A 20,701-nucleotide genomic window follows, 5' to 3' on the forward strand; every position below is an offset into this window, starting at 1 on the left:
TAGCAGCTAATCTCGTTAACTGCTTTTACCACCCAGGGACTCCTGGGGGGCTAGACAGTGAGGTTCCAAGAAAGCCAGAAGGTGAGGGACCGAGGCTACGTAGACCTGCCCACATGTCTGCCCCAAGGACCGGCAATCACATCTTGGAGCCCTACTTGTCACCCCACCCTCCTCATCCCCACCCAGACACCCAGTCCTTAGGGCCCCAGAGCTATCTGGGCTCTGGAATTCTCGCTGCTTCTTGATGGGGGCACAGACAGAATTCCCACTGTATGAAGAGGTCAGCACCCCAGGTTTACAAGCCTTTGGCCAGTGGCAAGAGGAACAGGGACTAACCATGAGTTCTGTACATGCTATTCTGCTTGGCTAGTAACCATAAAGGTCAGCAGTTCGAATCCACCAGCTGTTCCTTGGAAACCCTATGAGGCAGTTCTACTCTGTCCTATAGGGTCGCTGTGAGTCAGAACTGACTTAATGGCAACGGGCTTGGTTTTGTTTGGCTCTGACCAAATACGACAGAAGAAGGGTGAAACAAAACCAGTCTGGGGGTTTGAAAAGGACTGAATTTGAATGCCCTGAGGGGGGACACGAGCCCAGTTCACCTGGACCCCATCAGCCTGCCCAATGTCTGTGAACCTGCTTAGATAAATCTAACCCTCACCGGGAAGAAAGAGGGCAGGTCTGATGCCACACTCAGGGCTGCCTTCTCCTGGTCTGATCCCAAGGGCCACTCCTGACGGCAGTACCCAGGTCCAGGCAGCACAAGGCAACCTCAAGCCTGGTACAGGATGTGGGGAGGGGGGTGGCCGCTCCCACTGGGATGGTCTTGGGGAGATAGCCCCTTGGATGAATGTAGCCCTTTTTCCTTCCTAAGAGTCACAGAACCTCAGGGCTTCTTTTTACCCCATCTAGGCCAAGAACCCAAAGGCATGGCCTTCTTTAGCAAAGAGCTTTTCTTGGCAGGTCTCTCTGCTGTTCTGCAGGAACCTGCTCTCCCCACAGGAAGAGAGGGGCCCTCTTGGCTCTCTAGGACTCTGCTCTGTTTGTCTCTATGTCTACATGTCAAGGTAAATTAGACTGCCCACCTAAGATGCCTGCAGGGAGACCACGGCTCCTTCCGGAGATTCAAGGCCAAACAAGGTTGGCCTTTGACAAACACAGCGAAGACGACTTGGCCAAAAACAAACTTCTGTGGCAGGGCATGCCCATGACCCCAAATGTCACCCCAGGTTGAGTGTCAGAAATTAATGAAGGAAGGCCATTGCTTGTGACTTGTAATCTCTCTGCCTTTTATGTGTGACTACAGCCCAACATTTTCAGCAGCAAAATGAAGGCTGGTCCCTCCCCCCCAGCATGTGGCCTGCCACACTGTGTCCGTGACTGAGAAGAGGACTCGGGCCCACCTGCGGCGATGAGGATGTATGGGTCCCTCAGCAGGGTGGTTATCGGAGTCCCCTTCTGACTCTGTCAAGCAGAAAACAGGGTTAACGGAGTATAGTGGTCACCGCAGGGCATCATACCCCAGCTGCTTACCTCTGGCTGCACCCGGGACGGCTGGAGCACAAAGATCTGAATAGCTACAAGTAAAAAGACAATCCCCTTCTCAGAAAGCAGTCGTGGCTTGAGCACACCCATCACATATGCCACAGCCACGGCCAAGGTGCCTTGTGGACTCACTCACCTCCGTCCAAGAGCACCAAGGTGGCTAGCACCAGGAATGGCGCTGTCTTCCCCACAAACTCATAGAGCACACTCCCAAAGGTGGGGCCCACTGCAAGGAAGAAAAAGGGGGTTCAGTGCCAGCCTCCAGAATTGACCTCCCCCCATCAGTACTAGAACCATCCATTTGCTTCTTCCGTTTCTACCCCAACATTGTTCCAAAGGCAATTTGGGGCAGTTCCCTTCCATCCCATTTAGGTTGTGTTCAGTTGCCCTGGAAACTTCCTCCAAGTGGCTTTTACATCTGAGAAATGGGCAAGAGTCTATAAGGGTCACCCCGAAAGTTAAGGTCAGAGAGAAACAATATCTGGGGTGCAGTACTGCCTGATCCATATGGGGAAATGAGAACATCACTTCTTATATTGTTGTTGTGAGCTGTCGAGCCAATGGTGACTATAACACCCTCATGTGGCAGAGTTTCCTAGGCTGAAATCTCTACGAGAGCAAATCGCCAGGTCTTTCTTCCTGTGGAGTGGGCGCTGGGTTCTAACTGCCAACCTTTTGAATAGCAGCAGAATGCTTAACTATTGCACCACCCATTAAAAATCCATTGTCATCAAGTCAATACTGACTCATAACGACCCTGTAGGACAGAGTAGAAGTGCCCCATAGGGTTTCCAAGGCTGTAATCTTTAAAGAAGCAGGCTGTCTCATCTTTCTCCCTCGAAGTGTCTGGTGGGTTTGAACTGCCAGCCTTTCGGTTAGCAGCTGAGTGCTTAACTACTGCCCCACGAGGGCTTCTGTTGTGCCACCAGGACTCCTTATACACCAGAACAGGTAGGAATTGCAGGCTCCACAACAAAGGCCGGAAATGTAAAAGACAAAGGGAAAGGATCAGAATCTCCTCGCAGGGAAGATACCTGTCTCCTCCCTAGTCTGGGACATCCATGGGGGAGTGGGGGCAGGCAGGCAGACACTGATGGTCAGAAGGTCCTCTCTGATCAGAACTCACAGAATGTTAGAGATGAAATGGCCTCCGCAGCCCGGGCCCAGGCTGGTCTGGGGTTTGCTGGAGGTCACCCAGCCCAGGTTCTCCCAGTTCAGGAAGCTTTTCACCCCTTCTCAGAGCCTCCAGGAAAGTAGGAAATAAGGAAGGAGGGAGCTGGGACATCTGTAGTGTGAGTGTGGACTCAGCCTCACTGTGCCAGGGTCGCTGGGACCAAAGCAGACAGGCACCTCCCCCAGCTGCCCTGCATGCTGATCTTACCCACCTAAGACCCCCATGGCCAGGCCTCCCAGGGCAATCCCCATGGCGTTGCCTCTCTCCTGGTCATCAGTGTACACGCTGGCAAGCATGCCCATCCCTAAACAGGAAAAGAAACTGTCAGACCAACTCCATGGACACCAAAGAATAATCCGAGACTCCTCCCCGAATCTGTCAAATTGACTAAAATGTAAGACCCAGCAGATTCCAAGAGGACTGTGAGTACCTTCTCCCGCAGCGACCCCACCACCTGCAATACCTTGATTCCTGAATTATTCCAGCTAATTTTGTAAGGGATCAGCCAACCAGAACAATGGTGGTGGTCCCCTCCAGCAGAGAGAAGCCCCCTGGATCACTGACTTACTCAGGGATCTCCATACCTACCAGCCACGGAGGAGCAGGAAGACCCAATGCCTTGCAGGGACCTGGCAATCAGCAGTAGTGCGTAGCTGCCAGAAAAGGCAAACACTGCAGAAGAACAGAGCACAGAGTCAGGGCCATCCCAGGATTCTGTGAGCAAAGCACTTCCAACAGGGCAATTTCTGGAGCCCTCCCGAAACCGACCCTGTTGTTTCAATCTTAACCACATCGTGCTTTCTCTCTGCAAAGACCTCTCTCAGTTGACTCCTTTCTGCAGTTTTTACCAATACGAAAACACCCCAGGTTGTCTTCTTGATTCCCGGCTCCTGGTTGTCAGAGCCCATATGGACCCACAACCAGAAGGCAAACATCAGACACTTACTAATTGTTGAAACAAACATGATGCAGAATCCAGCAAACATTGGAATTGGGTAGCCAATTCTGCAAAACAGAACCACAAGGAAAGTCTGGTCACTGCTGGGTATTTTTTTAGGTCTGATATTGATTCTCGCCTGCTTACCCTTTGGGATTAGGCGGGTAAGTGTTTGGTCAACTTTTCTAAAAATTCATATACTTGGTGCTTCCTGTGTGACCTTTTTTTGTTTGACTGTCTTAGAATATAAATACGTTTATGGATTGCCATTTGGAACAGAAGTTTCTCTAGAATAAATGTTAGCACAATATTGGCAAGTAACCCAGAACACATCCAAAATACATGGTCCCTATTGCAGCCACTTTTTAAAACATTATTACAATCTTTGCTAGAGCTTCCCCAAAGGGACTAATGCAATCAAAGGATTTTGGTAAAAAGGCATCAAGTGTTTCCACTTGCAGCAGAGATGGTTGCCCAACATCTAAGAGGCAATAAGAAGCAAGAACATTTTAAAATCTGCCTTCATGTTGATCCCAACCAGGCCAGCTTAGAAAGAGAAGCCTCGTTTTCTGTGCAAAAATGCAAACCCCTAATTGCTCCATTTGACCACTGTCCCTGCAGGGTTCTACCGCCAGGCCTGAGAGGCGTGGTGAGAAGACATGGCCTTCTGCACCACATGTCTGGCTGGAAATCTGGCCCACCACTTCATAGGTCAAGTCTCCTCTGAGCCCCAGAGAGACCACCACCCCCCTCCCAGGACTGAAATGAGTATAAATTAAGATATGGATCTGGAACTCTCTACCGTGGTGCCTGGAACATAGTACAAGATCAGCTGCCATCAAGTCAATTCCAACTCATGGTGACACTATGGTGTCAACAGGTGACTTTTCAGAAGTAGCTCGCCAGGACTTTCCTCCGAGGTGCCTCCAGTGGACTTGAATCTTCAGCCTTTCAGTTAGCAGCTAAAGACCTTAACCATCTGCACCACCCAGGGACTCCAGAACGTAGGAGATGCTTCAGAAATGTTGTCTTCTCTCTTGTTCTCTCCCTTCATTCCTATCTGATTCTGCTGGTTTAAGTGGATGACTTCGTTCCTGCTGTACAGGTGAACATGAGGGTACAGCTGCCTGGCCCCCGCCCTGAGAAGCCAATACTGGCTGAGCACTTGGCTTATAATAGGCTTGCTCCAACCCTGAACTGCCCTGAGCATTTCCAGACCTCTTCTACGGCTGCTAACCAAGAGGTTAGCAGTTCGAATCTGCCAAGCTCTCCTTGGAAACTCTACGAGGCAGTTCTACTCTGTCCTATAGGGTCACTATGAGTTGGAATCGACTCGATGGCAGCAGGTTTGGTTTTTTGGAGTTCTCCCTAAAGCCCTAGACCCTCAAGAACCTGGAGAGGAACCAAATAAGCTGAGACAGCACAAAGGCTGTCTCGGGTCCCTGTCACTCAGCCTGGAAAGCCAGGCTCTAGTTAAAAGTCATACTAACAGCACCTTCATGTAAAGGTCACACTCAATTCTCCAACCATGACACCCCCCAGCTCAATGATTTGGTAAGGGCAGACAATCACCTCCCATTTTACAGGTAAGGAAACTGAAGTACTCTTCAAACATCAGTCAGCTAACTTCACAGGGCCCATTCCCTCCAGTCCAGGTCTTTTCCTTGCATACTGTACCACCTCCCCAGGCAGCCAAAGGGCACACGGCCATACATGGCTTCAAATAGAACCTTTTCAAAAGTTATCCTCATCATACTCCTATTTTTTTTTAATCATTCCATGAGCATCCAGAAACCAAATACCAAAATATACAAATAGCATCTGGAAACTACGGCAGATGGCCAAGTAGCCCCTCTCCCACAAGTCCATGCAGATTCCTTGCTGTGGGCTGAGATGAGCTGTAGTTCACAAAGGTGGACTCAAAGCGAGTCAGGTAAACTAAGAAAGACATCCGGTTCTGAACTGCAATTTTCAAGTGGCAGCTTCTCAGTCTCAACCAGCCCCAAGCTGACTGATCTGTGCTCTTTATTCATGTGGGCAAAAGGACAGAATCAAAGCCCTGTGGTTTCACGCAGCACTACTGGAAACTTCCAGGAGATTCAGCGATGAGAACCTTCAGGCGCTTTATTTTTCTGAGCTACTCTGACACATCTGGAGCCCCAGTGGCACAGTGGTTAAGAGTTCCAGCTGCTAACCAAAAGGTCAGAGGTTTGAATCCACCAGTCACTCCTTGGAAACTCTATGGGGCAGCTCTGCTCTGTCCTATAGAGTTGCTCTGAGTCGGAATCAACTTGATGGCAGCGGGTTTAGTTTTTTTGTTTTGATGGCACGTAAAAGAGCAGGCATATTACGTCCCGCTTCCCTGGAAAAAACATAAGCCTCTCAGGTCTTTCAACATCATACTTGGAAAACGTAGTAGTTGAAATGCTAACATGTGTCAAAGTTGTTGGAATTAAAGGCTTGCCTCTTCTGTCACTAATTCCTCACTTTGGTCATTTATTAAGGATCTAACATGAGCCCTTCTGGCTCCAAGGGCATCCCTGGATTCTGTAGCAAATAAAACATCCATGGACCCTCGCAGACTGCAGGCAGAAGCCCTGGGTAGTTTCAGGACAAAACTCACTGAACTATGACAGTCCCTGTCTGTGGTCCTCAAGCTGCCAGCAACGCTACACCCAGTCTGCACCCTGGCTACTGGTTGGGAATTCGGCTGAGCACAGTACAAGTGGGCCGGAAGCCACTGAGACCCCTTCTTACCAGGAGACTCCAGAATTCTCCTTGGCCGTATAAGTAGGGAACTGGTGTTCATGGTTACGTATGATTCTTACAATTTCATGAAGTAACTGGTCTTATTCTTATTTTTCAGATGGTGAGATGATGACACTCAGGCTCAGGGAAGTTAAGTAACTTGCCCAAAATTCAGGGCCATGGGCACATCTTGTTTGTCTGAGGTCTGAGGTCCTGCTGGGGTACACTCTGGTGCGGAAGCCAATCACAGATGCAGACTTTCCCGGTGGGTGAATGAAATGGAAGATTCAGTTACGTTTAATACCAGATGGTTCCATGTCCACATGGCTGTGTGGTTAAAGGGTTGCCATTTCCCAAGGCAAGGGGCTATGTTTTATTTGGAAGTACTGCAGCTACTGTTTCTTAATTCCTTTGGGATTTTACAAAGCATGTATGGAATAACCAAATGGCAAAGCCAGAAGGAAACTCAAAGACGGGCCAGCCCAACCCCTCACTTAGATGAGAAGATGAGGGTCAGAGATGGCGTGGTTCACCCAATGTTACAGAGAAGACCACCGATGTGGAGACCACTGGGCTCACACTGCTTCCTCCTCGCTACCAGAACACACATGTGCCCTGAATTCTCAACACCAGCCAAGCTGCCGAGCCCACAGAGCTCAGCCCCAAGGCAAAGAGCATGCGGAAGCTCCTGGGTCTCCACCATTAAACTCTCTTGACCCCTCATCCACCCACCTTACGCAGGCTGTCCAATGCCTCAGGGTCAGTGAGTGATGGGCAGAATGCCAAGCCCTTTCTCCTTCCCTGTGACATTTCCTAAATGGACAGAAACTCAAACGATATTAGTCATAAACGTCTGAGTAGGCCCTCTTGTCTCAAATTCAATGCCATCTCAATTAAAGTCCTATTGCTAATCAGAACTAGATCTCATGAGGCAAACCTGTAACCAAATGTCCCGTTATCACCACCTCATGAGTCATCCTGGCCCACAGCCATCCTCTATAGATCACCAGGGACCCGTTAAATCAATTTCAATAAGACTAGAAACGATACATTGAATCCCTAACAAAATGTGTAAAACAATAAAAGGTAGGTCAATTATACAGTGAAACCTGTGAGAGCCAGAACTGGATGGGACTGCCTTGATTTTCCAGGTCTTGAAAGGTTTCCACCTTTGGGAGCAGTCTTACCACTTTTCAATCTCTATTAGTGGAAAATATTTCCTTCTCTAACAGGTTCCCACCTTACACAGGTTCCAGCTTTCACGGATTTTACTGTATACACTCAGTAGTCAGTGGCGACAGACACCCCACGCATCCTTAGATTGTCACTGGCAATCACTGCTTTTTCTCTAATCCAATAACTAGTTTCTCTTTGCCACAGAGACTAATACAAGCTCCTTCTCAGGCCTGCTAAGGCCACAGTTCCGTCTCCCGTAGTAAAAGATAAAAGCAAGGATGAAGAGTAAGGAGTGGCACGACGGTTAAGCGCTAGGCTGCTAACCAAAAGCTCCGCTGGAGAAAGACCTGGCAATCGGCTCCCGTAAAGATTACAGCCTAAAAAAACCCTATGGGGCAGTTCTACTCTGTCATCTAGGGTCGATATGAGTCGGAATCGACTGGACAGCACAAAACAACAACAGAAAACCAACTATTGCCAGACAAGAGATGACGTTTGCCATTTCAACCTTCCCGACACCATTAAAGGTGGTATGGCAACTGAATACCAGTAAATGGAGTGGTATTTTAAATTTGCTAGGACACAATAGGAATTTTATTGTCAATTGTTTAGTAAATAAAACACAATCCATGGGTCTGTCTTGTCTTTATCAGGTATTAGAAGTGTGCAGGGCCGTGGAGTTCTCACAGCGCTGGGAGTAACCCCTGCTCCATGACACACAGCTCAAGGGGAAACTTCGCTCCCCTAGGAAATGCCCTAATTTCACTGCCAGCGTCTTCTGATTTCAAACACGAAGGCTCCTGCCCTGCCTGCCATCCGAACGACGCCTGGGAAGGGCCACCCCTTCCCAGTACAGCTGGTTTCCCTGTCCACGGAGGAACGGAAAAGGTCACTGCTTATTTCTACAGAGCCCACTGCAGAGTAAACCTGGCTAACGCTAGAGAAAAAATAACGACAGTAGATTCGTAGTGCCTTCGTGCCCTGTGGCTTCCTCCTTGTCGTTCAGATGTTAGCTAAGATTTGTGGGGAAAAATAACCAGCTTTCAAATATACTAGGTAACTATGGAAATAAATTAAGCCACAGATGCTGGCTTGACAAAAAGCAGACCATTGAGACAATGACAAACTCAAGAGGAAGCCGAGGGAGCTGGCCCCAGCGCGGGGAGTTAACTCTTTCCCAAGCCAGCTGATTTGTGGAGTATCTTTTGACTCTAAAGATGCAACTATTATTTCAACCTTAGGCTAAGCAAGTGAAGAACACGATGACGCATTCTTAACCAGACTCATGGAAGAGAAAAAAGAAATTTAAAGGTGTTTTCACACTGTTTGTCTGCTTAAAACATTCCTTTTATGTACATATATATAAAATTCACACTGACACAACAGCCATTCACACAGCAGCACCATGACAGGGATTATAGGGGTCCAAGTTGGATATGGGGTGTCTCATTGCAGAGTTTGGTTCATTAAAGGCTAGAGGTTTTAGGTCAGCATGGCTCCAATCAGCCCGGCACTAGGCGGACAGCCACCCCAGGTGTCTTTGCGGGTACCAGGCATCTAGCAAGCCTTCCTTCCTGGCACTGCCCGAAGCACCGTGAGATGTCAGGAAGCTGGACCAGGTAGAAAAAGGTACTATTTTTCTAGAGGGGTAGAGGGGAGGATCCATGTCCAAAGTGCAGGCTGATTTTTTTCTCACTCCTGCCCACTGATTAAAAAGTGCAATCAATACTCACTGCTTGGGCTTTTAACTAGTTCAGCTGGGTACAAGCAAGGAGAGTCCAGGCAGATGCAGGAAAGACAGATTTGACCTGGATTATTTACTTGTAGTAGCTAAGAGTATAAGCTATATAACAGAAAGCAGGCAGAAAGAATAGGAAGGCAGGAAGGATGGAGTTGGAAACCCGGCAGGAGAGTCTGGACATCTGACTAGCCCAGTCACTGCCAGGGCAAAGGCTTCTTCTTCCCTCAGCTGCAAACTCCTTTGCCTCTAAGATACTGGCCCAAAAGCCTTTGTTAAAGTCTCTTCCAGCTCTAAGGCTCCCGTTTAATCCACAGCAGATATTAAATTAACCAACTTCAAAATGCCATTTTAACACACTTGTTTACAACACTGAAAACGTGAGTCGTACATGATGACGTTCCTCAGTTTATCTCGTTGGTAACTGAAGACGTGATTGGCACAAATTACATCAAAAGGCTGTTTGCAATGGCTCGCGGGGAAGATTCTGGAAAGGCAAGTGGGATGTGTTTGTCCCTTCTCTGCTACCGTTTCCCCCATCTGAACTGTGGAGGGAAGCAGAGCCCCAGAGGCACCCAGAAAAACTGAAAATCCCCAAATTCATTTCTACCCGGCTTCGAAAATCTTAGAAAAATTGCAAATCATGGTAATGTTGTAGGGAAACAGAGCTCACTCAATTTTCCTACCTAAACCGCCATTAAAACCTCTTTGCATTTCCATATTACAAAGCAGCATTAGAAGATGAAAGTCATTTTGAAATTTGCAGGGGTGGGGGGACCAGGTGGGAATTAAATTTTTGCTCTAGGTAATTTTCAAAGCGGATTACTCACCATAAGGATAGACTAAATTTCACAGGTCAGAAAGCAAAATTAGATTTCTCCTAGCACACAATTTTTTGGAGCCCCAAACATGAGCCTTGGGCGGCTGCCCTGTCCAAACATTCGGGGTATTCAACAGGAGAAAGGTCTCACCGGTTTTAAACAAGCTGCTTCCCTGTGGCATAAGCAAAGGATTAAAAACAAGAAGGAGTTTTTTGTTTTTTTTTTTAAAAGCTTTTCATTTTCCATTTGCATTTGCAATTTGGAAGACTGGAATACTCCCATCATTTCAGCCAAGTTTCTAAGTCACTGTACAGCTAGCAACATTCAGGCCCAAGCCAGTGGCAAGGCCTTATTATGATAATGTCCTTAATTTGCGAAAGTACTATTTGAGCTGTTTGCTTTCTCAGAATACAAAACCCTGAGCCGTTTTCTGTAATTATAACAGACGCACTTTAAGGCATCTCCATCTTGAAAAAGAAAACCCTGCAACTACTGAGGTCTGTTTGGTTTTCCACCTGGAGAATGGGAGAGCTGCCCAATGTCTGTCGAGGTGATAATGTTGCTTCTTGGTGGGCTCACAGCAGCCTCTCTGGGCTAATTCGCTTAGCATATTTTATGCTGCAGCCTCATGATCCTGCTCCACACTGAGAGGAGGGCCGGGCATGGCCTGGGGTTGTCAACACGGTTTCAATGGCACTAGTCAGTTCAGAAAACCAAACTTCAGAAGTTTTAAATGTGCTCCTATCCAACTGACCATGGATGGGCCAGCAGCGACCTCCATGTGTCTAAGGACAAATCATGAACTGGGCCTCTCTGAGCCCTGCCACCGCCCCAGACCCCAAGGCCCAGCTTCATCGGCATGCAACCACACTCACAGGGGCCTCAGACTTGGTTTAATGCTCTGCTGTCGCCATCTTGAAATTTTTAATAATACTTGAACAAGGGGCTCCACTTCTCATTTTGCACTGGGCCTCGCAAATTATGTAGCTAGTTATTGCTACTTAAGCCATGTCAAAGCCTGGGTTAATGTAAAGACCCCCCCCTGCTCCGAGTCTGCCCGGGATGCTGGGCTGACCCACTCAAAATCGTACGTGGCTCACCTGGTTCTTCAACTTGGCTTTGCAACCTCTTGTGGTGCCCAACTGCCCCCATAACAGAATCCCACCCTTCTCTCTATCTGACTTGGGGCCTCCTATAGTCTATTCCAGCCCCAGTCTCCCAGTTCATCCCCTCTCCCCTCCTCCCTCCCATGTTCTCTTTTCTGTCCCTCATCTTCGTCTTTGTTCATGTTTCTGGACCCAGTTCACAGGTAGGACTCTCGCACTTCCTTCTCTACTGTTTTTATATTTCTACATCTGGGGCTGCACTGTTTACACAGCAGTCTGCCACCACCCACTCCACCCCCTCACAGACACCAGCTTCCTCTCCTTAATCTGACATTTTCGGGGACTACCTCCTTCCCTCAACTGCAAGCCCCTCGGAACAAAATCTTCCATTCTGTCCTGTGCTTTGAACCCCATATGCCAGGCCATCTCAGCTGCAGAAGGACAAATATGGCTGGATGGTCATCAACATCAGGAAAGTGAATCATTATATTTAAAAATCCAGAATATACAGATTAATATAAAGCTGGTTTGGGCAGTATGAATGGTGCAGACAATGGCCTCAGTTCCCCTGTCCTTCGTGCAGCAGACACAGTTAAGTGACTGGCAAAAGGGGAAGAACCATGACCCTGCACATGACCTCAGCATCTGGTAAGAGGTTCATCTCTGCACCAATATTATCCATCTTTTCCAGCGTTCCCCAGCTGGCCATCTAATGGAGACTTTACCATGCCAGCTCTACAGGAAACCACCTGGCTTTCTATAACGACACAACCAGAAGGGGAAGAGAAGGCCACATGGCACATAAAAGCCAATGACAGCCATGGTGTCTGGAGAGTTCTTGCTGCCCATGGGTTATTTTGACAAAGTACTTATGAAAGTAGTCATTTAGACAAAACCAAGTTCTCCACTTGAAGAGGCCTTCTTTATTCATTTTCTCTAATATTTTCTCACTTTCCCAGGAACAGAGGGAGGAATGAAAGGTGCAATAAACTAGGAAATCATGATCAACGAAGAACAGAGACACCAGGGGAAAGAGGCTGGTTTTCCCCAGCTCACCCACCACTGAGTCTCCAGATTCTGATAAATCAATAAGAAACAGAATCCCAGGGGGCAATGAGCTTAGAATGATATAAATATCAAACTCCTGGACTACAAATAATAACCTACCTATTGGTCAGCAGTCCTACAAAAGGGTTGGTGAGGAGCTGGACCGTGGCTTTAGAGGCAAACAGCAGGCCGACCTGCACGTTTTCATTCAGGAGATCTTTGTCTTCCCTGGGGCAGTCAGAAGGGGTGGTGGATGTGTTGGTTACCACCATGTGCTGAGTGGTGGTCTTATGGAGCTGCCCCAGTTGAGGGTCTCCGGTGGCGTTCCCGGTGACCATGGTGGAGTTGTCATAATAGGAGAAGATGTTCTGGAAGCTCCCCATGGTAGAGGCCGTGAACCCTGGCTTGGCTGTCTGGATTTCTGTAGCATTTTTCTCATGCTCAAGGCTGTACAAGTAACTGGGGATGATGGGTACTAGGGACAAGAGCAGAACAGGAAGTGGTGATCACCCCGAAAGCCTCCCCAGGACCAAAGCCAGTAAAGTATTTGCCAAACAAGGCTCGCAAAGGAGGCAGGGGTACCCCAGAAATGGGCCCCTGGGCCTGCTGCTGGCACCGACACAGGAACTACTTCACACGGCTTAGCCCACCAGACAGAACAAAAGCCCCAGGATGCTGAGAGTTCAGTCTACTCTCAGGGGCAGCACTTTGCCAACTTCCCCGGCCCCAGAGATTTTTTTTTTTTTTTTTTTTCATTTGTGGGGTTTCTCATTACAGGTTTCTTCAACAGGAATATTCTAGAAAGGCAAAGTGTGGTCTCAGGCCAGGTTGGTTCTGACCTGAGGTCAACCTGCACTTCTTAAATGGATGAATCAAGGAAACAGAAACTGAAATTGCATTACGTGCCTTAGAGAAATAATAATCTGCAGGAAGTAATAATTTAGAAATCCTACCACAGGCCCCTTCATCTTTCTATTTCATGAGTGGGAATCTGCATTTTTCATACAACCTGGAAGATTTAAGAATTCCTAAGACTTTCAAAAAGGAACAGTAAAATTTGTTTCAGTAACAGACGATCTGTGACAACAGAACGTTCAGGACAAAGGAGAGGTGAGGCCACTGTCACCGAGCGGGATGAGCCACACAGCTCTGGACACGCCTTTCAGGGAAAATCTCTTTGCTGTTCTGAAAACCTGTCCTAAGCAGCCCTGCAAATGGATAGAATGGGTAAAATTCTTAAGAGTATAAACCCATGTAGAGTCCAAATGAGAAACGATTTTCTTATTCACTGAAAATTAGGATATTTTTAAGGAAAAGAATATCAAACGCATATTTTTCTATTAGTTGAGCTCATTAAGACCTGCATTGCAATTATTTAGTTTTTTCAAAAATCCATTATATGAAAAAGGTTGAAACCAGCATTGTTCAAATTACTCTTGAAATAGGTCCTAAAATGTTTCCATCTGAAGTCATTCACCAATACAAAATATTTAAATGTCGCTTACTTGTTTGGAGGGAGGGATGCTGATTTGTCCCTTTGTTACATTAAATTAACCCACCTTTTTTGGGGGGGGGTAGCATGGAAACCCTGGTGGCGTAGTTGTTAAGTGCTACTACGGCTGCTAACCAAAGTGTTGGCAGTTCAAATCCACCAGGCGCTCCTTGGAAACTCTATGGGGCAGTTCTACTCCATCCTATAGGGTCGCTATGAGTCGGAATCGACGCGACGGCACTGGGTTTGGCTTGGCTTTGGTTTTGGGATAGCATAATAACCTGTGTAACATTATTTTGAACTCTGGGAATTCCTCCTCCTTAACAGAAATCTTTTTCATAATGGTGAAGCGGGCAAGGGGAAGCCGGGAATTATCAAGAGGAAACATACATTCTGGGTCTTATCGGATGTCACATTTTGACCTGACCACCAGGAAACGAAGCCACAAAAGCAGCTCCTACAAGCCCAGCGCGGCAGCCTTCGGGGATGCATTTTTGCAGCTCGTGTTCAAGTTTTATAAGCCGGCGCGGAGCTCCCGGAGCGCGCTTGGGAAAGGCGAGCGCCCGGGGAAGGATGCCGCGGGACGGGGGCGGCCGGGCGGTACGTACCCACCACGGTGAGCAGCATGTTGTCCAGCAGCAGCGCGATGTATACGATGAATAGGATGAGCTTCCGCGAGTGACGGCTCTCCTGCAGCCAGCGGAGCAGCGCCAGCTCGCTCAGGGCCATGGCTCCGGGACTGGCTACAGGCGCGGCACGCGGTGAGGGGCCGCGGCGGGCCTGGGGACACCCTTCCACGCGACCCCCAATACCCAGCCTTCGCCAGCTGCGGAAGGGACGGTCAGAGAGCTCGCGCACAGGCTCCCGGGACGGCCCCGACGCCCCACCCTCGGCTCACCTGTCCCGCTCGCGTCCCCACGAGCGCCGTCGGGGACCGAACCTGAGGCCCACTAGGCGCTGCCCGGCTCTCGCCACCACCACCACCCCCCCCCCGCCCCCCGCCAGGGTTCCGCTTCTCCGCCTGATTCTTCAGCGCTCTCGAAAGTGCTGCGGGACCCAGCAGACTGCGCGCCCTGCGCCCGGCTTTTTGGAGCCACCCGGGAGCCCTGCGCGCGGAGCTTTGGGGACCCTCCTGCCCAACCCCGGCCCCGCTCAGCCCCAAGCCCCCCGGCGGCGCTCTTCCTCCAGCGTTATGCCGGGCCGGCAGGAAGCGGGGTTGGTGTTACCTGGGGTCGCCTTCTGCCGCGGCTGCTGGAGTCCTCGACACCCGCACCACCGCCCGTCCGGGTGGCTCCTCAGTCTCCGCCCCGACCGCCCAGCCGCTGCCGCTCTGTTTATGGGGTCCAGCCCTGACGTCACGGCCGGCGCGGAGAGGGGCGGGGGGCTGGGGCGCCCCGGCCTCCGCCCGCCCCCTGCAGTCGCTGCGCTGAGGGGCCGCCGCCTCCTGTCCCCGCCCGCGCCCTGCCGTGCCTCTGCCCCCGCCCAGATCCAGAGCCGTCCTGCCCGCTGTGCGCCTGGGTCCCCGAGGCTGCTCCGTCCCGCGCCGCCTGGACTGCAGACCCTCTCCAGTTCCTGCGCGTGGCTGCGCACCGTGGAAACCTGCGCCTGGGGTTGTTAGGAGGCAGGGATGCAGAGGGAAGGGTCAGGGAGCCCAGGACGAGGAGTCAGGGGTTCCGGGTGAAGGGTTCAGCGGCCAAGGTGAGAAGTCAGGGACCTGCATGCTCTTCTGGCCCCAAATCCCAGCTGGAGCAGCTTTGGACCAGTCTTGTGGCGGTAAGTACGTGAAGGTCGGGGGGCGGCGGGGGTGAGCCCCTGCAAGGGGAGAGGATGTTGAGAGCTAAAGACGAGTATCTCTTTCCTGGAGAGGCGGACCTTCACACCCCAGCCCCTCTCCCCTGTAGGCCTCTCCCACCTCTGGGGTCTGATGCAAGATGCTACTCCATGATTTTGGGCCTAGGGGCCTCAGACACCCTCAAGCTGGTGATGTGGCAACAAAAGGAAAGGGAAAACCTGTCAGCATCACCCCACAGTGGGAGTGGGGGCAGGTGAGGGCCCCCAGCCCTTGAATCTAGGTCTCAGAAAGTGGAAGCAGTGGGCCCGGGGCTCTAGGGTCACCAGGAACACCTTGCTCCAGGATGGGGACACTGGAGGCTAAGTGAGTGCCTTGCACCTTAGGGACAGGGCTCAGGAGACAGTTGCCCCAGGCCCCGTTTGCTGCACACCCTCCCTCCCCCAGCCATGCTAGACCTGGTGCTGGGAGGGCAGTCTGGTTTAAGAGGTGTGGCAGTAAACCATCTGTTTGTGGCTGATCCAGAGCTCTTTTCCTTGGAAGAAAGGCCTGGTGATCTACTTCTGAAAAATCAGCCACTGAAAACCTAATGGAGCACAGTTGTTCTCTGATGCACACGGGGTTGCCATGAATGGAAATGTACTCCTCCGAAACTGTTTGTTTTCAGTTTATAAACAGGAGACACAAATAGATGTCCCATGACGCAGATGGAGCTTTGGGGGCCCTTCTAGGGGGCCCAAGGAATAGGAGCTGTTTTCTTAGAAAGCTGCTTAGAATAAATGCTATCCTGTTGCAGCCCCTCGGCAAAGCAGAGTCCAATCTTTTATTAATGTTGGCTTGCTTTCAGCTGGAGACTGACTGCCCAGAGCAGCGGCGTGATGTGTCATGGCCCCCACTCTCCCACCTTCTCACTTCCTCCAGTGGCACCTCATGCTTACCATTGCTGCCCCTCATGTGTGAGAAAGATGGTTGGGTAGGTAAGTAGGTCAGTAATCCAGGGACTCCGGGATGTCCCAGAATGTGCACAGCTTAAATATTAAACAAGGAGGAGAGAAGGAAAGCCACTTAAGAGAAAGCAGATGGCAGAGGGCTGTTGAAGCTGACTGTGAGGGGTTTCACATTTGTGAAGTGGCTCCTCAGAACCCAGAGACACAGGGCCTCCTGCTGGAGTCTCAGAAGCCAGAGACACAAGCCCTGCCCCAGAGAGGCATAATGATGAAGGGCTTGTGTCAGGATGCTGCCACCGCCTTGCTCAGTGACCTTGCGCAGGTTGCTTATTCTTTCTGTGCCTTAGTTTACCCACCTCTGAAATGGGGATACAAATTGAACCAACTACAGGATTGTTGTGACGATGAAACAGAAGTGCACAGGCACTGCTTAGCACAATGCCCAGCACAGAGGGGGAACTCAAGAAGTGTTGGTCATTCATTCTTCAAGGAATATTTGTGGAGAGCCTGCCATGTGCCAGGCTCTGTGTTAGATATTGGGGAGACAGTAATGACCCACACAGATGAAATTCCTGCCCTCAGGGTGCTTATGTTCTGGTAGCAGCATCAAAACAGTGACACAGGAAGTCACACCAGAGCCCAGCCCAGCCAGCTGGAGGAAGATGGCGCCAGGGAAAATCCCACCTCCCCACCTCTGCCACCACCCCTGGAGCACCAGGGCCTACAATAGGGCCTTCCAGCTTTTTTTCACACACACCCTAATGGAATTTTTGAAAAGTATGTATGTACTCCTCACATATTTTTAAGTTGGCATTTAAAATAGTTTTTTTAACCATAAATTTAAATAGTTTGAGGGTATATTGTATATATTGACCTTTAAATATTAAATTATTACATTTAATATTATTATATTGCTCTTTTAAGCAATATAGTATAATGTGATAACATATAAATGTGATGAAAATGCAACACCATCATATTTAAAAATATGAACAAGTTATTGTTTTTAACAATCAAAAATTTTGTATTGTTTCTTTTGTGCCTTCAAACTATATTTTCATCCTACTTCCAACAGAAATTTTATCATACTCCAATATGCTTTTGGAGCCCTGGTGGCACAGTGGTTAAGAGTTCAGCTGCTAATCAAAAGGTCGGCAGTTCAAATGTACCAGCTGCTCCTTGGAAACCCTATGGGGTAGTTCTACTCTGCCCTCTGAGTCAGAATCAACTTGACAGCCACAACAGCCAACGACGCAACACAATATGCTTTTGATCATTTCAATTTTTTATTCATTACCTTATCTATTAAAGGAACTGCAGCAAATATCTGAATATGCTCAAACCAAAAAATCAAACTCACTGCCATCGAGTCCATCCCAACTCACAGCGACCCTATAGGACAGAGTAGAACTGTCCCATAGGGTTTTGAAGGTTGTAAATCTTTCAGAAAGCAGACTGCCACATCTTTCTCCCACGGAACCACTGGTGGTTTCAAACTGCCAATCTCTAGGTTAGCAGCCAAGCACTTCAACTGCTACACCACCAGGGCTCCCTCTGAATACAGTAAAAACAAACAAAAATAGTAGGAATTAAACTTTAAAGATTTCTTCTCACCATAAGGCTCTAAGTTTAAAATTTTTCTTTAGGATTGTGTTATCATAACAATTCTCAATGATACACAAAGGCTCAAGCACCATACATATAATAGGAATTTTGATAAATAATTTTTAGACGTGAAAAAGAAAATCGTATTGGAAACACATTGCTTAAGGAGATGGATGGGAAGATTTCGGAGCCTTGATTAAAGATCTTGATTTCTCAGACGGAAATATTGTCCCTTTGTTTCGCATTCTGGCTGTTTTTACACCTAGGACAATGTAACTCAGCAACGTAATCCTTGTATAGTGTCTACCACACAGTAGGTGCTCGCCCTCATTAAAGCTCTTTGTTGTTGGAAAATTGAAAGCACTGAAGCATGGAAGGCGTGGGTGGAAAAATCATCTGGTGTTTCCTTCCCTGCCCTCTCAAGAGCTTGGAGCAAACTTACCCCCTGGGTGTTAACTGTGAAGTACAAATACGGACTGAAAGCAGAGATGAACAAAGTGACCCTGAAGTGACACAATGGCACCTAGGTGTAAAAACGTGTGGAGGCGGAATCTGACCTCCTCTAACTTCACAACGGGAAAGGAGACGCAAGATCAACAGCCCAAGGCTGATTCCTGTGAGATGGAGGTCAGATATGCCTCCTCTCTCCGCCATCTTTACCAAATCTGACACCAGCCGTCCCTTCCACTGCACTCTCTACTTCTCTGCTGGCTTTGATACTTCATTGCAATGGCCGCACAGAACCCACAGGCCATACTCATGATTATGGGGTTTATTAGGGAAGTAACGGATTACAATGCAGGTTCAGGAACACTCACGATACAGCTCTTCCATCAGGACAGCCTCTTTTCAGCTGTGCTCACAGGCACCTCTCTCTCTCTCTGGCCCTAGACCTCTGCCCTGCTCAGGCAAGCGTTACAGAGATCTTTCAGCCCCTCCCAATAAGTCCCCAGCGTCACCCCAGGCACTCAGCTTTCTCCATCCATGGGTGAGGAAGCTCACTGCTTGGTCTCCTGCCAGTTTCTCCTGCCACTGCTTCTTCTCAGGGTTACAGCTCACTCTCTTTCTTGGTATCCTGGTTCCAGGAGCTTCTCAGTGCAGAGATCCCAGGTCCAAATGACACGCTGGCTCCTGGCTTCTCTTCCTTGGTGGTGGTGGGATCCTCTCTTACCCGCCTCTGGAATGGGTCATCTCAAGCGCAGCAAGACGGCAAAACTGACCAATGCCTTTTGTGGGCCACAACTACCGTATCTGCACAGTCCGGCTCAATTACTTCAGTGGGAGTCACAAGACCATGGCTAGAAAGGCCACACAAAAGTGATCCATCACACGGCATTAGGCTAGCAAAACCCGCTCTACTAGTTAAACCATGTATAGAGAAGGAAGGTGAAGTACCCAATAGAAAGCCAGGTACAGGAGACACAGGCTGTTCACCGAAGGGAAAGCCCAAATGCCTACTAAGCTCTTGAAGAGGCACTCAACTCACTAGTCATCAGATAAATGCCAATACAAATGACATGACATACAGCTCTATTCCCAACAGACTAGCAAAAATTAGGAAGTAGGGTAATGACATTTTGGGGGGAAGACTCAAGGAAATGAGGACTCTTTCCTCTGGGGTGGAGTGGGGACTGGTGTAGGCTTTCTGGAGAGCAATCAGGAAGTATTTGGTGAGATTAAGCCCACACCCTCTGAGTCTAGCAAACTCTACTCATCTGTGTCTCAGGAAATCCCTGCTTAGGTCCTAAGGGGACATGGACAGGGATAGTCACTGCAGCGTTGTCCATTGCAGTGGGAGGGTGGTGGCAACCCAGATTTCCATCACGAGGAAATAAATAGGTAAAACATACGAGATGCCCTCTGGGGAATACCACGCAGCCCTTAGAAGGAACACACTGGGTTACACACATGTCTGTGGGCAAATTTTACAGTCTTGAGAAGAGGAGAAGAGTAAGTTCTATAGCACTAACAAATATTTGCGCATAAAAGCACACAGATCTCCACTACATGTCATGAAGGCTTCATTCTTATTCAAAGGTATGTATCAAGTACATGGGAGTGGATACCTTCATGGGAGGGGCTCAGAGTGGGGGTCTGGGTGAGGCAGGAAGTCAACATAAACCAGGAGAGGGGTTTTTCAAGGACCGATAACTATGGTATGTTCAGAACCAAGGCAGGCGATTAACTCAAGTGTCTGTCCACAGATCACCAAAAAAGGGCGTGTCCATTGAAGGGGGCTGTGGGCATGGATGCCCAGGAAATGGAAAGGCTTTCAGTACAAAGTTGACTGTATTGGCCCACAGCTCATCTGTGGAACTATCTCCACGGGGTGCTGTCTCTGTCTGAAGGTCGAGTTGGTTCCAACTCATGGCGACTCTGTGTACAACGGAATGAAACACTGCCTGGTCCTGCACCATCCTCACAATCATTGCTATGTTTGAGCCCATTGTTGAAGCCTCTGCGTCAATTCATCTCATTGACGGTCTTCTTCTTTTTCACTGACCCCCCCTACTTTACCAGGCATGTTGTTCTCCAGGGACTGGTCCCTCCTGATAACATGTCGAAAGTAAGTGAGA

The 20,701-nt window shown here is 49.0% G+C and overlaps 1 protein-coding gene across 2 annotated transcripts in view; it reads right to left on the minus strand.

Annotated features, from left to right (window-relative positions):
- SLC18A2 (solute carrier family 18 member A2) overlaps window positions 1-15,076 on the minus strand; it is a 41,771-nt gene extending 26,695 nt beyond the window's left edge. For both annotated transcript variants that reach the window (XM_064269265.1, XM_003409107.4), the window contains exons 1-9: window positions 15,011-15,076; window positions 14,393-14,610; window positions 12,413-12,767; window positions 3,666-3,724; window positions 3,308-3,391; window positions 2,931-3,023; window positions 1,682-1,771; window positions 1,534-1,577; window positions 1,404-1,464 (exon numbers count right to left, since the gene is read on the minus strand). In XM_064269265.1, coding sequence (XP_064125335.1) covers window positions 1,404-1,464; window positions 1,534-1,577; window positions 1,682-1,771; window positions 2,931-3,023; window positions 3,308-3,391; window positions 3,666-3,724; window positions 12,413-12,767; window positions 14,393-14,513 — 907 coding nt within the window. In that variant the 5' untranslated portion in view covers window positions 14,514-14,610; window positions 15,011-15,076. The remainder of the gene's footprint in view (window positions 1-1,403; window positions 1,465-1,533; window positions 1,578-1,681; window positions 1,772-2,930; window positions 3,024-3,307; window positions 3,392-3,665; window positions 3,725-12,412; window positions 12,768-14,392; window positions 14,611-15,010) is intronic.
- Between the last annotated feature and the right edge of the window lie 5,625 nt (window positions 15,077-20,701).

The sequence above is a fragment of the Loxodonta africana genome, chromosome 16 (assembly GCF_030014295.1).
Source record: "Loxodonta africana isolate mLoxAfr1 chromosome 16, mLoxAfr1.hap2, whole genome shotgun sequence".
NCBI classification, from domain to species: Eukaryota; Metazoa; Chordata; class Mammalia; order Proboscidea; family Elephantidae; genus Loxodonta; species Loxodonta africana.